Here is an 18,061-nt window from a genome sequence, read left to right on the forward strand (position 1 = left end):
TCTTATTTACATAAAAAATATTCCTGTAAATTCCTTATCATGCTCTCAAACAAATCATTTATCAAGTATAAAACGTTTAGTGCTTTATATATACTTATGATAAGAAATTAAATGTACATAATTTGAGGATATAAAAGGTGTAAGTAGTTGCAAATACGAAAAGCTATATCAAGTTTAGAAAAACTATACTTTTTAGGCGAACCATGGCCCCAAAGTACAAATTAACTTACTTCAATATGCCCGGCCGTGCTGAGCCTATACGGTTTATTTTCGCATATGCGGGACAGGATTATGAGGATTTTAGGATAAACCTTGATCAGTGGGCTGAAATTAAACCCTGTAAGTATTTTCCCCCTTCTGTATTTTATTAATAATTATAATCGTGGAGATTTACATTGAGAAATTTCATCATAAATTGAGTATTTTTGTGGTTGTTTCTGTTAGTTTGATTTTATTGGTAAATTAATTGAAAAGAAGTAGACCTTATAAGAAGGTATATTAATATACACCTGCAATGAAATATTCTCCAGTATGGGACTTCTAGGTCTTAAAAAATAATTTTTTTATTGTTATCTGCAAAATATACTCATCATTTTGGCTTCAGCAACCAAAAATCACTGTAGATGCTGTCTTTATGCTACTTAATTCCATGAATCAATGAAGATTTTCCGTAGTAATTATCTGCGATCTGTCAGAAGCATTTGATTATGTGACAGTATACTAGATAATAAAAATGTTTAAGACTTACATTCGATCGTTCCTCAAATTTATTTAGGAATCACTACTCTACATGTATGGTATGCATATTCTTGGATTTTTTTGAGCAATTCTAGTCCTTTATTTTATTGTCATTGGTTCGATTTAAACTTAAATAGGCCTCAGCAGTGTGGTCTCCCTTCTACGACTTCTATATAGAAACTATTGAAACAGTGCAAAAAGTATTTTTTCAGGCTTTAGCTTTCAAAGCAAATATAGTTAAAGCGGGATTTAGTTTTGTTAGCATTAGTGAAATAAGAGTAATATCTATTTTTTTATTATTTAAAAAATTTTAAATGGCATATACTCGACGTCGCCTTATTACAGGAGCCCTGGACTTACCAGGGCTCTGTTAAAGGCCTGGGTTTAACTGGCGGCACAATACATAAACATGTACCTTGTGAGAATCCCCGCGCAATCATCCTTACTAGGAATGTGCGGTGCTTTCTCTTCTCAGGTCTCTGTACAAGGGACCTAGTAGCCGTCAAACTGTCAATGGACACGGGAAAGGATCTGGTAGTCTAGGCTCTGCCTACTTTCCCATCGAAATTGAATCCTCCCCCCCCCCCCCCCCCCGGCCGTCACTGCGGTGGTCAAATACTGTGAAGACTTGGGTCTCCCGCTTCTCATGGGCTGCGATTCGAATTCACATCACGGCCTTTGGGGATGCGGAGATGAGAACCCAAGGGGCCGCTCCCTGGTTGATTTCATGTGCTTAAATGGCCTTGAACTACTCAACCGAGGCAGTGTCCCAACTTTCTACTGCAATAGGGGCCAATCAATTATTGACCTTACTATCTGTTCACCTAGTACTGTGAACCTTTTCAGCTCATGGAGAGTGTCCCTCGAGGTCACAATGTCGGACCACAGGCACATTCTTTTTGAATTAAAGAAGCAGGCTCGGTGCGATACCCCAGCCTACAAAAACCCAAGGTGCACTGACTGAGACCACTTTCGAGAGGAACTAGTCGGTGGTCTTGCGGACATGCCGGCAAGGTACACACTTCCGGCCGACACAGAGATCGGGACTGTCAACCTGACTCGTGCGATAGTCGGGGCATTCGAGGGCAGCTGTCCCCTCAGACGGAGACCCGCCAATGCCAAGAATGCCTGGTGGAACAGGAACACGGAAAAGCACCGTGACACTACGCGTCGGCTCCTTCGCAGGGCTGAGCGCACTAAGCTTGCCACTGACTGGGTTGCGTTCCACGCAGCTCAAAGGCAATACAAAAAGACACTCAGGGACTCCAAAAGACAGTCCTGGAGGCGGTTCTGCGATGATGTTGAAAACACACCATCCGCAGCACGACTGTGCAAAGTACTGTCCAAGGAACCTGGAACTAAATTGGGGTCGCTGTCACTTCCAGATGGCGGCTTTACTACCAATGAGCGGGAGTCACTGGAGGTCATGCTGCGCACCCACTTCCCAGACTCCAACTCATCTCGCGATCCTCCTAGCTGTTCTCGGGCTCCGATTCGCTTAGAGTTCGAGACTGCTAGAAGAATAATTACCTACGAGAGGGTGAAATGGGCAATCAAGACATTCCCCCCCTTCAAATCTCCTGGCATGGATGGATTATATCCATGCCTTTTGCAAAACGGGTTAGAAGTACTAACCCCACACATAGTCAGACTATTCAGGTCGTCCCTTGCTCAGGGCTACGTCCCAAAGTTATGGCGTCAAGTGAAAGTCGTCTTCATTCCGAAACCCGGAAAAAGCGATTTTACAGATCCCAAATCGTACCGACCTATCAGCCTTACCAGCTTTATGCTGAGGCGATGGAGAGGCTGATTGATCGATATCTTAAGGAAAGCATCCTGGTCAACACACCACTGCATGTGCACCAATACGCCTATCAGGCGGGCAAATCCACGGACCTGGCCCTACACCACCTCGTTAGGAAGGTGGAGGGTGCTCTGGCTAGTGGCAAGGCCTGCCTGGGTGCGTTTCTAGACATTGAAGGGGCGTCGACAACACCCCTTTTGCATTAATCTGCCAAGCACTCGAAAGCCGCGGCTCAGAACCCTGTTTGGTTAGCTGGATAGAGGCCATGCTCTCGAAACGTCATGTATCTGCCCAGCTCAACAACGAGATTGTCGAAACGTTGGCGGCTAGGGGCTGCCCGCAGGGAGGAGTATTGTCCCCTACCTTGTGGTCGACAGCCTGATAAATCTTTTAAACAATGCTGGCCTATACACACAGGCCTACGCTGATGATCTGGTAATCCTTTGCCCAGGGAAAGACGCCGTCTCAATGCAGGGCCCTATGATGAGAGCCCTGCGTATGGTGGACATATGGTGCCTCTCAGAGGGTCTCAGGATTAACCCCAAAGAAGCAGAGCTCCTACTATTCACGAGGAGACGTAACTTTGGTACGCCCCCTGAGAATAATAGACTTACAATTCTCGCCAACTTCAAATTCTATAGAAAAATTAACGGCAAAATTTAGTGATTTGAAAAAATTGAATCGTGAATAAGGTAAAACTGTAAAATTAGCTCCCAGTCTATGCAAAAAAGTGCTATATCCAACTAGTATTGAAAGGCAAAATGTCAATCTTTCCCATTTTTAATTATATTAAACTGCTTGACAGGGGTGGGATATGAAAAAACGTTATTAACTTTCACTACGTTTTCCCATAAAATAATTTTCAAAACACTCGCCCTAAAAAAACTGGAGTTAGCAGAACTTGAAGTAGACGAGTACAATTGTAAGTGCGTTAACGATTTATATTCCCTTAGCGAAAAGTGTATTAATACCTTTTCCAATATCCTCCTTAATAACTATAGTAAAGCCAAAAACAATGTTGTCGAGGAAAATTCTTTAAATAAGAAGAAAATAAAGTTGGAAAAGTTTACCATGCAAAGCCAATAATTCTAAGTGACTTTTTTATTTATAAAATTATATTTCTATATACCTATGTATATGTAAATATATGTATGTATGATTATGTAGGTACTTTACTTTCATTTAAAGAAAAACATGTTTATTTTGTTACACTTTTTGTTACTTTTTTTTTTATTTTTTTTCTTTCGGTATTTATATCGGTATATATAAATTTCTTGAAATTTTTTATTTCCGCATGTGTAAGAACTGATCTACCAATCTGATGGTGCTAAACTTTTATTTTTTTAGTTTAGATAATTTAGGCTCAATTGGGCATTTATATTTGTTTTTGGTATTTTACTCCTTAAAGTTATATTTCTGTGCAAACTCTGCAAAAACTGTAATATTTTATAGAAAATATATTTTTGTTTTGAATAAAATGTGCTCAGTTATTTTGGTTTAATTGAAACAATCATATAAAATACTAGACAAGAGATATATATTTACGTGCTTTAGAATAATAGTGAAAAAAAACCTTTCAAGTAAATATTAAACTAACTCATCTTAGAGTGTAAAATGTCCTACATCTAATACTTTTTATTTTAACTTTCTAATATCCATAGTTCCTGAGATATTAACAATTTAATATTCTCTTGATACCGCTCGCTGTGTTAACTAAATGGGGCAACGGCAAAAATATCGGCCGTTGCTGTGACGTCACGCGAAGCACACTCCGGCCCGATAGAGTGTGGACGGTCCCGATTCAGGCTTAAGTTGGTGTTGTCACATCAGTTACTCAAGTGAAAAATTAGCTTCATCGTGTTTTGTGTTAACTAAGCTGAAAAAGGAAGTGCATCTCAGTTTAATTCTCCTCTATATCCATCCACATGAGTCGCCTTTCCTACGGGATTATTGGATGACGCTCATCCTCTGAGACAGACTACTTTTGCTGCAGAAGCGCATGCTACGCATAGTGGATAAGGCTGCTCCATTATTTCTGAGGTACAATATCATGTTAATTTACTCATTTTATTATTTTAAGCTACTTCTATTCGCTAAAAAGCACGAACACTTCTTTATAAATAAGAGCAATTTTCAGAAATACTGCCTTTTACAACAGGGGGGTTCCGACTAGATATGCTTCATTCCTTAGTATTCTTCAACATCTAAGTGCTATGTTCGAAAACTCACCATTGTATAGGGCAATTAAAGTTTATTAACACTCCCATCTAACATCAAAAATCTCAGCAATTTCAATTCATAGACAAAGGAAATTAAGTCAGTCTTACTTCGGAATGTTCTGTATTCACATAGTACTTTAAGACTTTTAATTAAGGAGAGACCCTACTGTGACTCACCCAATGTTTTGTGTTCAAGTTGATTATGTGTGCCCTCAGTCTTGCCCAATTGTTTTGTTAAACATATTATGTCTTATAATTTATGACAGGTGAATTTTATTACTATTTTATAATATTATCTTTTGTGTTAGCTGGGTTAAGACTTTGTTTTTGTTATGTTTAAATTCATAATATGTGACGCAACCTATGCATGTTTTGTATCTTAAGGCTTTGAATAAATAAATAAATAAATGCTAACAGTAGAACGGCCCGCCTAAAAACCGTGTTGACGTTCAATAATTTGGCCTTTTTATTACCAAGTTAGTACCCTTGTGTACCTAATAGTTTGTACTTTTTACACTAATAAATAAATAAAGTATTGTATTGGTTTTAGTAAAGGCTTATGATTAATAAAGACATTTAATATTTTGGCTGAGATATTGTCTTCACAGATTGACGAGTTATTTATTCTTTAGAGAATTGATTACACAAACAAGATCGTTCTCTGACAGTGAATGGACAAATAGAAAATCTGGAGTAAATTTGCTAGAAAAATAGTAGTAGGTTGCAAGTCTAAAAATATTGTTTGGTTTCTTAATGGCAACAACAAACTCACTATTAAAAATATAACCTTAAAGAAATTCAGGACCACTGTTCTATAAGCGTGTTTAAAATATTTCACAGTTATTAAACGAACATTTTAAAGACGCCTGGAACATTTTACAACGTAGTTAAGGGATGTGTCAATAATTGTCTTACGATATAAAATTTTCAGCAACACCCTTTGGACAAGTTCCAGTCTTAGAAGTAGACGGTAAGCTCGTCGGAGAATCAAGAGCGATCTGCAGATATTTAGCTAAGCAATTTAATTTGCTTGGTGAAAATGACTGGGAAGCATTACAAGCTGATATGTTCGTAGATGCTTTGGAAAGTTGCAAACAAGGTATAATCACTTTTACCAAAACACACATTCTACGGGTGGTCCACTTTAAACGTTATTAATTTTAATATGTGATAGAGAATTTAAAAAGAAATAGACTTTCATCATAAAAAAGATACAGGGTGTTAAAGTTAAGACTACTTATTTGTTTATTTATCATAACTTTTAAACTACCAGCTCAATTTTAATTAAATTTCGCATGCAGGTTATTATAGTGAATTGTCAATTACTGATGAAGCCAATTTTTAAAAAAATTGCCAGTGGCGTAACATACGGAGGGACTTGGTCCTTTTTTGTCTCAAATCTGTGAGGTGATAAAATATTCTTTATAAGAAGTCAACTGTTACGATTCTCCATTTAATTTGCAAAAAAGTTACTCTTGCAAAATTATGATTTAAGGCACCGTTTTAAAAATCTAAATTTATTTATTATTATTAACCATATTTAAACAACATAAAAGAAATCATCACAAAGAAAGGCTTGGCTTATTATTAATTACCTTTTTATTTAAATAGATTCTTCGGCTATAAGAACGCTCATACAAGAAATTTGCTAAAGAAAATAAACCAGAAGAACAAAGACCATGGCCTAAAATCCCAAAATAAGGCACCCCAAAATCCTCATATATTTATAGTTATAAGTCCAGCCAAAACTAGCCCTATATGAGAAACTGACGAATAAGCAATTAATATTTTTATATTTCATTGACGCACACAAATTATAGCAATAATAGCGCCACCAATCAAAGAAATCACAATAAAAATTTTTATTAAACGCAAAAGACCATACCCACTTAATTTTAATATTACTCCTGCTAAAATTATTGACCCAGAAATGGGGGCTTCAACATGAGCTTTGGGTAGTCATAAATGAATTCCATATACAGATATGATCATTCTAACTTCGCCTATAGGAATTATATATCGCGATAGGTCTGGCAACGTTGTGATAACATACTCGAAGCAGCGGACCCCGCCGAAGCCCGAAACCTTTCAGTACACATAACACATAAGAATTCTTATGTGTTATGTGTTTCAGTATTCTTAGCGCGTTCAAGCAGGGATGCACTGCTCTGTGGCAAATTAAAAAAAAAATTGTTTCGTTTGACTCTTTGCTGCTGCCTGTCCTAACACGTCCAAAAAATAAACTAAAAACCGACTGCAATAATGTTGTAAACATAAATTAACTAAATATTGGACTGGAAATAAAAAAATTAATTCAAAATAAAGCCAAAAATTAAGTTAATTTGATAATATTAAATAAAAATTAAAATTATCTTATGTCAGGTTCAAAAAGGCCACCCTGTTTAGCAGTGCAGTACGTCAATCGATCATAAAACGACCTTCTCATGTTCGACAACATTTCAATGGAGATACTATTAAATGCTTGCCTCAATTTTAACACAAAGCTCTTCTAAATTAGTAGCACGTTAATTTTCGTGCCTATAAATTTGTTCTTTTAGGTATCCCCAAAGAAAAAAATCATTGAGGGCTAAATCGGGGCTTCTAGCGGGCCATTTAATAGTACCGTTTCCACTGATTGTTCGATCAGGGAAGGACGTTTCGAGAAATTGATGTACCACTAATGTAAACGTTATGAGCGGGAAAACCATCCTGTTGAAACCAAACTTATTCTAAATTGATATTAAGCCCTCGATTAGCAGGAAGAACTTCATCTCTCAAAAGATTAAGGTATTTGTTGGCATTAAAGTTTCCATTGATAAAAAAAGGGGCTATAATTGAATCACCTAAAATGCCAGCCCATACATTAACCTTTTGGGGGTATTGTTTACGTGTTGGTATGCTTATGTGCTTATTTTTCCTCAAATAACCCACTGTAATGGACGGATTATGTTAACCACAAATAGAGAAAGAGGACCCATCTGAAAACAAAATGTTACTAATAAACATTTCGTCCCGATTTGCCCTTTTCCAATACTTCATGGCAAAGTTCCATCCGTCTCTCATGATCCTGTGGGAACATTTCTTGGGTTTTTTGCAACTTGTAGCACTTGTACTTATTTGGTTGGTTTGTGGTTTTAATGGCTTCTGCTACGAGGCAATCTGCCAGTACGATTTGGAGATTCGGGAAAACTGCCGGGTATGTACCCTGTTCCCCGAATCGATATTTTCACAATTTTTAATTCTGAAATGCACGGTGACGCCTCCCCTACGATGCATCCGGCCTGGCTACCGGCGTGAATAGGTTCAGCTACCACTGGCAGGAGTGAAAGGGCAGGAAAGGGTCTAGGAGGGGTTCCAAAGAATAGGAAATTAAAGAACGACCACGTGTTGACTGGGTGCAGGATGACGCGGAAGTGGGATTGATACTTTCACTAAATTTACTTCTTAAAGGCACGTTATATCCAACGGCAAGGGGTGGGAAAGGGTTTAGGAAAGAAATCCGAAGGATAGGAAAGGAATAGAACGACCACGTGTTGACTGGGTGAAGAATGACGCGGAAGTGGTTGTACTTATTTATTTTTAAAATTCTTCTAACCCTTAAGGCTCAATACCCGTTTCTTTGGCAATGGTTGTACTATTGCAAGGAAAGTTCATTTCAGCAACAGCACAAACATTAACCTCTCGAAGCTCCCTTTCTTCGCCTAGCGGTCTAACAACAGGTGGTTGCTCATTTGCGTAGCATTTCCTGCAATTTTGCAAGCACCCAAAGGTCTCAAACCTATGGATAATTGCAAAAATTGTGCTGCGTACGGGAATGGGCCGATTTTCGAACGTCAATGCAATTCTGCCTGATGATTCATCGACAGAACTGCTGGCATAATACCACTAAATACTTTTTTACGCTCATAGACTATTTCCTATAGGCGAGGTTTGAATGATTATATCTGTGTAGGAATTTTCACGAAAAATACTATATTTATACACAAATATAAAAATAGGCTATCGGAATTATTAAGAAAATAAAAATCTAAAGAATCAGTTTTGTATCAAGTTTTGTACAATCAAAGTAAGGCCCCTCTCATTGGTAAAGATACTAATAAAGTATAGAATAATAAATAAACTCCTGCTATTAAACGTTCAGGCTGATTTCCCCAACCAATATAATTAAAAATAACGTAGGAATTAAGCTTATTTCAAAAAATACGTAAAAAATTACAAATTTAATGAAGAAAAAGTAAGATACAAACTCAGCATTAATTAAACTATTACAAAGAAAGAAGAAAGAAAATGTGCTATATTACGTAAGACTAATCTTGTGTACAAGCATCCTACAAGCTAAAAAAACAAAACAAAAATACAATTTCAAAAATTGACAAAACGATGAACAAAATTAAACACAAGAAGACAAAACTTTTTGAACATACTTGAATTAAAGATAACTAAATAAAACAATCAATTACTACTAAACCTATCATTAAAAAAGTCATCCAGGTTATAATATGCCTTAGCCAATAAAAGCGTCTTTAATTCTCTTTTAAATTTCTTAACATCCGATATATGTCTAACGCATAGAGGAACATGATTGTAAATTTTTTTACTCATGTAAATGAATGAGTTTTTGGTAATGGAAGACGTAGGAATAGGTAGGGAAACATCATTTACACGACGAGTCAAATGGCCAGTGTCAGAGGGTACTTTGGGAATTTTGTGAATAAGAGCAGCTGTTTCTAAGATAAAGAGTGAAAAAAGAGTTAGGATTCTTTCCGGAAAAAGGGGTTTGCAAGAATCTCTTAACTTAGCAGAACACAGGTATCTAACTGCTTTTTTTTTGAATAACAAAGACAATGTTAAGTAGCCCCTTATTGGTTAAACCCCAAAAAGGCAAGCCATACCGAATACGAGATTCAATAAGTGAAAAGTACACTGAACGTGCAACCAGCCATCCCAGCTCTTGTTTTGCCATTCTTACTGCAAAACATCCAGAATATAATTTCCCAGCTAAATGTAAAATATGATCTTCAAACCGAAGGCGACCATCAATGGTAATTCCTAGGAACTTGCAGCACTCTTTATTATACAAGAGGGATTTTTCGTCAAACATCAGACCCTGAACATCGCACTTAAACCCCATAATAGACGTCTTTCTTACATTAAACACATAAAAATATTTTTCAATAATAATTCTCCGTATACACATTTTCTCTTGCTAAAATTATTAAAGCACAAACCCAAAATCTCAATAAAATTAAACCTATAATTATTATCATAAATTATCAATAAGTAAAATTTTATCATTGCGAAAAGCACGAGCTATTAAAACTAATAAAGAAAGCCCTAAAGCTCTCTCACAAACTCTTAAGAGATAAAAAAAAAATCTAGCTAAGAAATACTCAAAATCCTAAAAAGAAAAATTTATGAATATAAAAACGTACAATGACAAAACAATAAACTCTAATCTTAGTAATATTAAAAGAAAATGGCTATTTTTTAACACAAAATTTAAAATACCTGAAAAAAATAATAAAAATACTGGTTTTGTAAACCAGAAATAAGATTTTTCTTTTAAAACTTCAGGAAAAGAGAACTCCCTTTCATTAATCTCCAAAATAAATATTTTACATAAACTATTTCCTGTTATCACAATTTCTTTCTTCATTTTAAACTTTTTATTTTCTATTATATTTATTTTTATAAACCACCCTTTATCTTTAGGGGGCGTACTTTTAACACAAACAATCCTGATATGTATATTTTCAAGAATATTTTATCTTAATTATTAATTCAGATACATTTTTTTTTCTTAAAATAATATAATTATTCTTAACTTTAACACCCTGTATCTTTGTTATTAAACATTTCTGAGAAAAATTTTATAATGAAAGTCTATTTCTTTTTAAATTCTCTGTCACGTATTAAAATGAATGACAAACAAAACTGAACCACTCTATATAATAACATTTTAATTCACTTCAGTAATAATGAGAACCATGAAAGAAACTGACCCGGATAAAATTAAAGAAATCAAACAGCAAGCGGCGAACTTTTTAAAGAAATTTGACGAAGCTATTGCTAGTAATCCAGCAGGACTTTTAGTAGGCTCTAAGGTAAAATTAATTTAAAAAATAATGCTATTTAATTTCATAGTCTCTTACAGGTTACTTGGGCCGACTTATATTTTGCAGCATCACTTCCTAACACTATTGAAAGGCATCCGGACATTGCAAAACCTTTTTCAGCCTTGACGAGTCTCATAAAACAAATAAATAATTTACCCAGTATCAAAGAGTGGCTAGAAAAAAGGCCAAAAAGTGACTTCGTACCACCACCGAGAAACTAGACAAAAATCAATGTTTGATGCAATAAAAACGAAAAAATAAAGAATGCAAAACTGGTTTTATTGGTCGTTCAGTAACATATATTCGATTGGACTATTTTTGACTAATACTATTAACGATGGAGTGCCTCCTTTGATTACATAGCTGCAATAATAATTAAAAAAAATATTTAAATAACGTATTATTATCATGATTATTATATTACTTACCCTGGACCCTTTAAAACATCCTCTAAACATTTATCGACATCTACTTTTACGAGTTTTTGTTTGTCATCTTCATAGTAAACATTTAAATTGTCGGGCCGATATTCCCGTTTTTCATCCCACTCGGGATATGTGTCAAAAACTATTTTCAATTGGTCATAAACACTGAAAAAAATACATTATAATAGCTAAAATGAAAAGGTTCGTTACATACGTGTCTATTTCGCTGAACTGCTGAAGATAATCCATGATCTTATACTCGGGGTAAACAAAAACCACTGGCCAAACCAAGCAGCCGGTTATTTGACATAAAAACACCCTGTTTTGGGCTAATTCGGGAAAGCAAGGTTCCAGTTTGCTTAAATGTATGTTTCCTGAAGAAAAAACTATGTTTAAACAACTAATTGCTATATATTTTACAACTAACCTCTCTCTCCTCCTTCTATAACATATCCTCTCTTAATAATTTCATTTACTAAAGAAGTCTCCTCTTCCAATCGTTTCTTTTCTTCAATTTCCTTTTTCCTTTGGTTCCTCTCTTTTAATTTCTGCTCATTAACACAATTTTTCCTTAACTCTAAAATCTCATCGTTAGTTTTATTTTTTTGCAAAATTCTGTCACAAAATTCTACGGCTTTTTCATATTGTTTCATGTGGTAGCTGCACATCGCGGCCCTGTTAAGCACTTTTTCATAATCGGGCTTATGCTTTAGGGCTAACTCGCAATCTTTTAGGCAAGACCTAAAAAAATGCAAATCTACCAACGTGAATTAAAATCGTGTTAATGTGAAATTCACCTATAATTTTGTAAAAACCAATGGGAAGCGGCCCTATTATTTAATAAACTTGCCTCAATTTCGGGATTACCACATTTCTGCTTTAGGCCCTCGGTATAGGCCACTATGGCAAGTCTGTAGTTTTTGTGTTTAAAATTAAAGTTTCCATCTTCTTTATATGATATCGCCAGTTCTACAATAGAAATAATGATTAAACTAATTGGCAACTTTTTATGAATATTGTATATTTGAAAGTTTTATGTTAAAAGACAATGTGTTGGTACATAAGATCTCACTAAGGCTAGCAGTTTCAATTTACATAAAAAGAAATTTCAAAGAAATTGAAGACAAAGTTATATAAGCATATACAAATCTCCGTGATCCAGAAATAGCAGTGGATAGTCTGAAGAATAGAAAGAAAGAAAATGTGCTATATTACGTAAGACAAAACAAAATCTTGTGTACAAGCATCCTAAAAACTAAAAATTCCAAATTCACTTTAAATTTCAAACAAACATAATATATAATATCTAAAACATTTTACTATAAAATGTACACACATTACCAAAATTAATTATAACAAAACAGATTGATATTAAATATAGAGTGGAAAGATAAAAAAAGCATTTTTTTGATAAATTTGATTAAAAAATAAGTAAAGCTGTCAAGAAAACAGAATTTAGAGGAAGTAAATTAAACTATTTAATAGGAAACAAAACTAAAACACTAAAATGATGTTAGAGCACAGGTCAAAAGGTATCATTAAAAAAATCGTCAAGGCTATAATATGCCCTGGATAATAAAAGTGATTTGAATTTCTTAACTTCTAAAATTTGTCTGATACATAGAGGAACATTGTTTGTAAATTTTTTTGCTAAGGTATATAAGTGAGTTCCTGGTGAGGGATTTAGGATATGACCTTCGAAGCGAAGGCGACCATCAATGGTAATACCAAGAAACTTACAGTTTTCTTTGTTTTGCAAGGGGGAGTTTTCACTAAACATAAGGCCCTGAACGTCACACTTAAATCCCATAATAAAGATTTTGCCCACATTAAATACAAGCCTGTTTGCAGCACACTACTCCGATAAAATCTTAAGATCCTTAACCCTTAAATGCATCCCGTTGACTTTTGGCAACATACATATTTTTCCGAATAATGAACGAGTTTAGGTAGGAACATATAAGGTTTACATACCATCGCATGAAACAATCGGGGATCTAGGTGTACAGGCTCTAACTTGTAGCGGAATCATCAATCAGCAGTTTGACGTATTCAGCAGGACGCTTAGTAAACAGAATTTAGTGTGTCGTTTACTTGAGAAAAATAAGAGCTACACTGTTCAAAAATTGTGTTTTATAAAGAGTAAGTTATGTATTTTATTTCAATAAGTGCGTAGTTTTAAAATAATTTTTATATTTCTTGTAAATCTTTTTGTCTACATTATGCATTCGGGAACTAAATCTGACATCACGCTTGGCTGCGTTTCGGCAACAGTATGCATTTTGGGTATAGATATTGATATAATTTTTTTTTGTTACAGGATGAGTGATCAACGACGTTCCAAAAAGATTCTATCAAAGCAAGCCTTGCATGATTATTGGGAAAACTTTACAGGTCTGGAAAGTGACGATGAAGTTGAGAGCGACTCGGAAAGCTTGGAGGATAGAACCTACAACCCTCAGGAAGATTTTATTGAAGAGTCTATAAGCGACAGCGAAGAAGAGATAACTATAGAAAATGAGTCAAACGATATTGATTTCAGCTTGCCATCTTGCTCCAAGCAGCAAGACCCACCCCCTAACAAAAAACCACTAAAAGGTGTAAAACATAAAAAAAAACATCACCTGGAAGCGGAAGTGTTTGGAGCTAAATGAGGATCAGTTACGCGTTCACGGAAATACAAAACTTGATGATAACATCATGCAGCTGGACACCCCGTATCAATTTTTTAGCAATTTTTTTTCTGAAGATCTAATAAACAAGATTGTACAACAAACGAATCTTTATAGTTTTCAAGCAAAACCAGAAAGGCCTCCGACATTTACAGATGTTGACATCCGGCAGTATGTAGGAATACTAGTATATATGTCCTTAGTCCATATGCCTAATTCCCGGTCATTCTGGAGTGAAGATTTAGAATTTCCACAAGTGAGAAATGCCATGAGTGTAAATAAATTTGAACAGATTCGCCAATACATTCAATGACAATCAAAGCTTTGTACCTAGAGATCAACCCGGTCATGACCGACTTCACAAAATAAGACCTTTATGTGATTATTTGAATGAAAAATTTTCCTCTGTATCACTAGAGCAGCATTGATGAGCAAATGTGCTCTACCAAAGTAAGGCATTATATGAAGCAATATATGCCTATGAAGCCTCATAAATGGGGCTTCAAATTTTTCGTATTGGCGGGGATCTCAGGCTATGCATTTAGATTTGAAATCTAGACAGGTCAGGATAACTTACAAAGGCAGAATAACGAACCTGATGTGAGTTCTACTGGTAATATTGCGGTCAGATTATCAAGAATTATACCACGACAATAAAACTTTCGCTTATATCATGACAACTACTACACCAGCATTCCGCTTATGGTATATCTTGCCAAGGAAGGTATTTATTCATTGGGTACAGTTAGGCGCAATAGGGTAACGGACTGCAAACTTTCTACGGAAGCCGCTCTAAAAAAGTTCCCCCGGGGTACTGCAAGGCATGAGGAATATGTTTCAACCATTGATGGAGTTGACGTTTCCAACGTAATATGGAAAGACAATAAGTATGGGGCTCTGATCTCTTCCTTTGCAGGGAAAGAACCCTTCACAAAAGTCAACAGATATGACAGAAAAGAGAAGAAAATAAAGAAGAATAATAGATAGAAATAAAGAAAATAATAGACTGCCCATATGTAATTCGAGAATATAACAGGCACATGGGCGGGGTAGATTTATTAGACAGCATGATGGGACGATATAAAATACAAAGAAAAAGTCGAAAATGGTACATAAGAATATTCTATCATTTCTCGGATTTTACCATTGTAAATGCTTGGCTTTTGTACAAAAGGGTATACCAAGAAAAAGGAAAAAAAAAACTCTAAATCAGGCAGACTTTAGGGCCGAGATTGCAAAATGTTTATGCAATGTAGGGAAGGGTGCACCTAATAAGCGTGCCAAGCAGTAGTGTCGAAAATGAAATAGCGGCGAAGCGCAGTCGAGGACCAACACAACATGTGCCTCCAAAAGAAGTACGCACAGATCAAGTTGCTCATTGGCCCGTCATTGAAAATCTAAAAATGAGATGCAAGTACCCTAACTGTAAAGCCACAGATGTAAATAGCTCCGCGGGGAGCTATTTACATCTGTGGTAAAGGCTTTACCCGCACAAAATGTGAAAAATGGGGTGTCGCTTTATGCCTAAATAAAAACAACAATTGTTTCAAAAAATTTCATAATGAATACATTTAGCACTTAAGTAATGTAGTCATAATGTAGCCATTTGGCAACAATCAGTTTTTTCAAAATAAAAATAATAATATTTTCCTTAAAATGTTTTTATTAATTTTCCTGGCCTCTTTGATCCTTAACAACATTATTACACATAAATTAACTTAAAAGAAAAAATTCATGCTTTTAAGGGTTAAAAACCTGGGCTCTAACATTATCAGAATCTTTATGATTCCATAAAATGGTGGTATTATCAGAAAACTGAACCACTTTTCCTTGCAGTTTTAATGAACCCAAATCATTTACCATTTGAAATCCAAACTGATTTGCAGATAAAATGCAATTATGTTGTAAAAAAAAAGTTTTTCAACTATCTTGGAGAGGGTAAATAATATAAAAATTGGACGGAAATTACAAGGCTCACTCAAATCTCCACCCTTATAAAGAGGGATAACCACTGCCTCTTTCAAACATGCTGGAAAGATGCCATTATGAAAGAAATTGTTTATGGCAGAAGCTAAGGCATTCAATGCTGAGTCAGGCAAAAGGAGTAGTAATTTTGATGATATTCCATCAGCTCCAGCTGATTTATGGTTTTTTAAGCTCTTAATTGCATCCTTAAAGTCAGTAAGGCTAACAGGATAAAAGAAAAAAAATTTTGAACTGACACTTGTTGAATATAATGCAAAGGATCAATATTAGTATTCACATCCTTGAGCAATAAATGATTGATGAATATTACAGTAATAATCATTTAAACTATTTGGTCTTACTTGTGGTTCTGAAACTTTCTTGTGAGAATGCCTGAAGTCATTTATAATTGACCAACATTCTCTCTGCCTATTTGAGGACACATTTAAGCGGTCACTATAATATTTAACATTTGCTGCTTTTATCGTCTTTCTGTATAGACTACGATATTTCTGATGATAAAGAATAATGTTTGCATTAGTTGTATACTTGCACAACTTATTAACTTTACATTACTTATTAATTTGGTCAATGAGTAATTTTATGAGGTCACAGTGAACAATAAGTTAAAAAAGATCAACCCATCGATAACAAATGGATTATTCACTTTCATAAAGACCACAGAGGTAAAAGGCAAAAAAAATTTTGGTAAATACTGAAGTTTTGAAAAAATTACAGAATAAAAAACTATCGTAATAAACTGATTACATAAACAAAAAATGTCAAGTCAAAAGTCAAAAATAGCTTTATTGTTACGTAACATCATCTGTTGTTAACAAAGCACTATATAAGACCTTAAAGATAGTTGACAACATAATCTTTCACAAAAATTTTAACAATTCTTACATACATAGAATATAGAACACACCCAAAGAAAAGGTAGTAAGAAGTCACATTACGCTGCGCAAAACTCTTCACTGTCAAAAAATTGTATTTAAAAACTCGTCTAGAGAATAAAATGCTTTAGCAAGCAAAAGTTTCTTTATATTTTTCCTAAAACGTTTTTCACAATTTATTAGCCTTATATAAAGGGGTAGGTGGTTAAAAAGCCTTCTGCCCTCGTACACAAAAGAGGACTTAATCTGCTCACTTTTTGGGATAGGCAGAGGTAAAGAGAAGGTTGTTCGGAGATTGTAACCCGAGGAGGGGGGAGCCAAGCTGATGGCGATATTTTTTGTGAAAAAGACAGTCTCTAAAATAAAAAGACATGGCAATGTCAGGACAGAGTGTTTTAAAAATAATGGCCTACAGGGGCTACGAAAGGGAGCTGCATACATGTAGCGTATGGCTCTTTTTTGCAAAATAAATAGAGAGCTGAACAACTGAGACCACACACCCCAAAACACAATACCATATCTCAGATGAGACTCAATAAGAGCATGGTAGGCAATTTTAGCCACATCAAGTCCCAGAGAATGTGTTATTACTCTAATAGCATAACAGTTGGATGATAACTTCCCTCTTAAAGAGGAGATATGATTTTCAAATTTTAATTGCTTATCAATCGTCAGGCCCAAAAATTTGCATGTTTCAGAAGGACTTATTGTTTCATTTTGCAAAGTGACAGTTCCAAGGTTACATTTAAAAGTTAAAATATTAGTTTTAGAAATATTAAAAGTTAATCTATTAGATTCACACCATGACTTTACAAGAATTAAATCTTCATCAACGATATTCTTTAACCTCTTAGTGTCATGCCAAAGTACTGTTGTGTCATCCGCAAAGATAGTAAATTTGCCCCTAATTGGAATTTGAGAGAAATCATTGACATATAGCAGGAATAATACTGGTCCAAGAACAGAACCTTAGGATACACCCGCATCCATATCCAGACAGGATGACATATCATTGTCAAAGAATACCCTTTGTGTTCTTCCAGATAGGTAAGAACGAAACCAGTCGAGAGCAACACCTCTGAACCCATAGGTTTCTAACTTCTGCAGAAACAGTTGTAATCAGATGTGCAGAAGTATTCTGTGATTTACACAGTCAAACGTCCTTAAAATCCTTAAATAAGTCACAGAACACCGCCGCCGCACTCTCCCCAGCGTTCAACCCCATG

The 18,061-nt window shown here is 35.2% G+C and overlaps 2 protein-coding genes across 3 annotated transcripts in view; one reads left to right on the plus strand and one right to left on the minus strand.

Annotated features, from left to right (window-relative positions):
* The first annotated feature begins 5 nt into the window (after positions 1–5).
* Positions 6–11,149, plus strand: LOC126747303 (glutathione S-transferase-like). Its single transcript, XM_050455849.1, has 5 exons — positions 6–139; positions 197–339; positions 5,693–5,860; positions 10,735–10,865; positions 10,916–11,149. The coding sequence occupies exons 2-5, from the start codon at positions 204–206 to the stop codon at positions 11,096–11,098; spliced, it is 618 nt and encodes a 205-aa protein (XP_050311806.1). The 5' UTR covers positions 6–139; positions 197–203; the 3' UTR covers positions 11,099–11,149.
* LOC126747248 (DNA polymerase interacting tetratricopeptide repeat-containing, protein of 47 kDa) overlaps positions 11,136–18,061 on the minus strand; it is a 16,977-nt gene continuing 10,051 nt past the window's right edge. For both annotated transcript variants that reach the window (XM_050455778.1, XM_050455769.1), the window contains 5 exons: positions 12,100–12,271; positions 11,730–12,043; positions 11,517–11,676; positions 11,306–11,467; positions 11,136–11,240 (listed from right to left, as the gene is read on the minus strand). In XM_050455778.1, coding sequence (XP_050311735.1) covers positions 11,156–11,240; positions 11,306–11,467; positions 11,517–11,676; positions 11,730–12,043; positions 12,100–12,271 — 893 coding nt within the window. In that variant the 3' untranslated portion in view covers positions 11,136–11,155. The remainder of the gene's footprint in view (positions 11,241–11,305; positions 11,468–11,516; positions 11,677–11,729; positions 12,044–12,099; positions 12,272–18,061) is intronic.

This window comes from Anthonomus grandis, chromosome 2, assembly GCF_022605725.1.
Source record: "Anthonomus grandis grandis chromosome 2, icAntGran1.3, whole genome shotgun sequence".
Lineage (NCBI taxonomy): Eukaryota > Metazoa > Arthropoda > Insecta > Coleoptera > Curculionidae > Anthonomus > Anthonomus grandis.

What these genes read in the sequence shown, in the direction of transcription:
- LOC126747303 (XM_050455849.1), top strand. Translation starts at nt 204, where the DNA reads ATGGCCCCAAAGTACAAATTAACTTACTTCAATATGCCCGGCCGTGCT. An exon ending in GTGGGCTGAAATTAAACCCT is followed by an intron (nt 340 to 5,692) that starts GTAAGTATTTTC and finishes TAAAATTTTCAG; the next exon opens with CAACACCCTTTGGACAAGTT. An exon ending in GACTTTTAGTAGGCTCTAAG is followed by an intron (nt 10,866 to 10,915) that starts GTAAAATTAATT and finishes AGTCTCTTACAG; the next exon opens with GTTACTTGGGCCGACTTATA.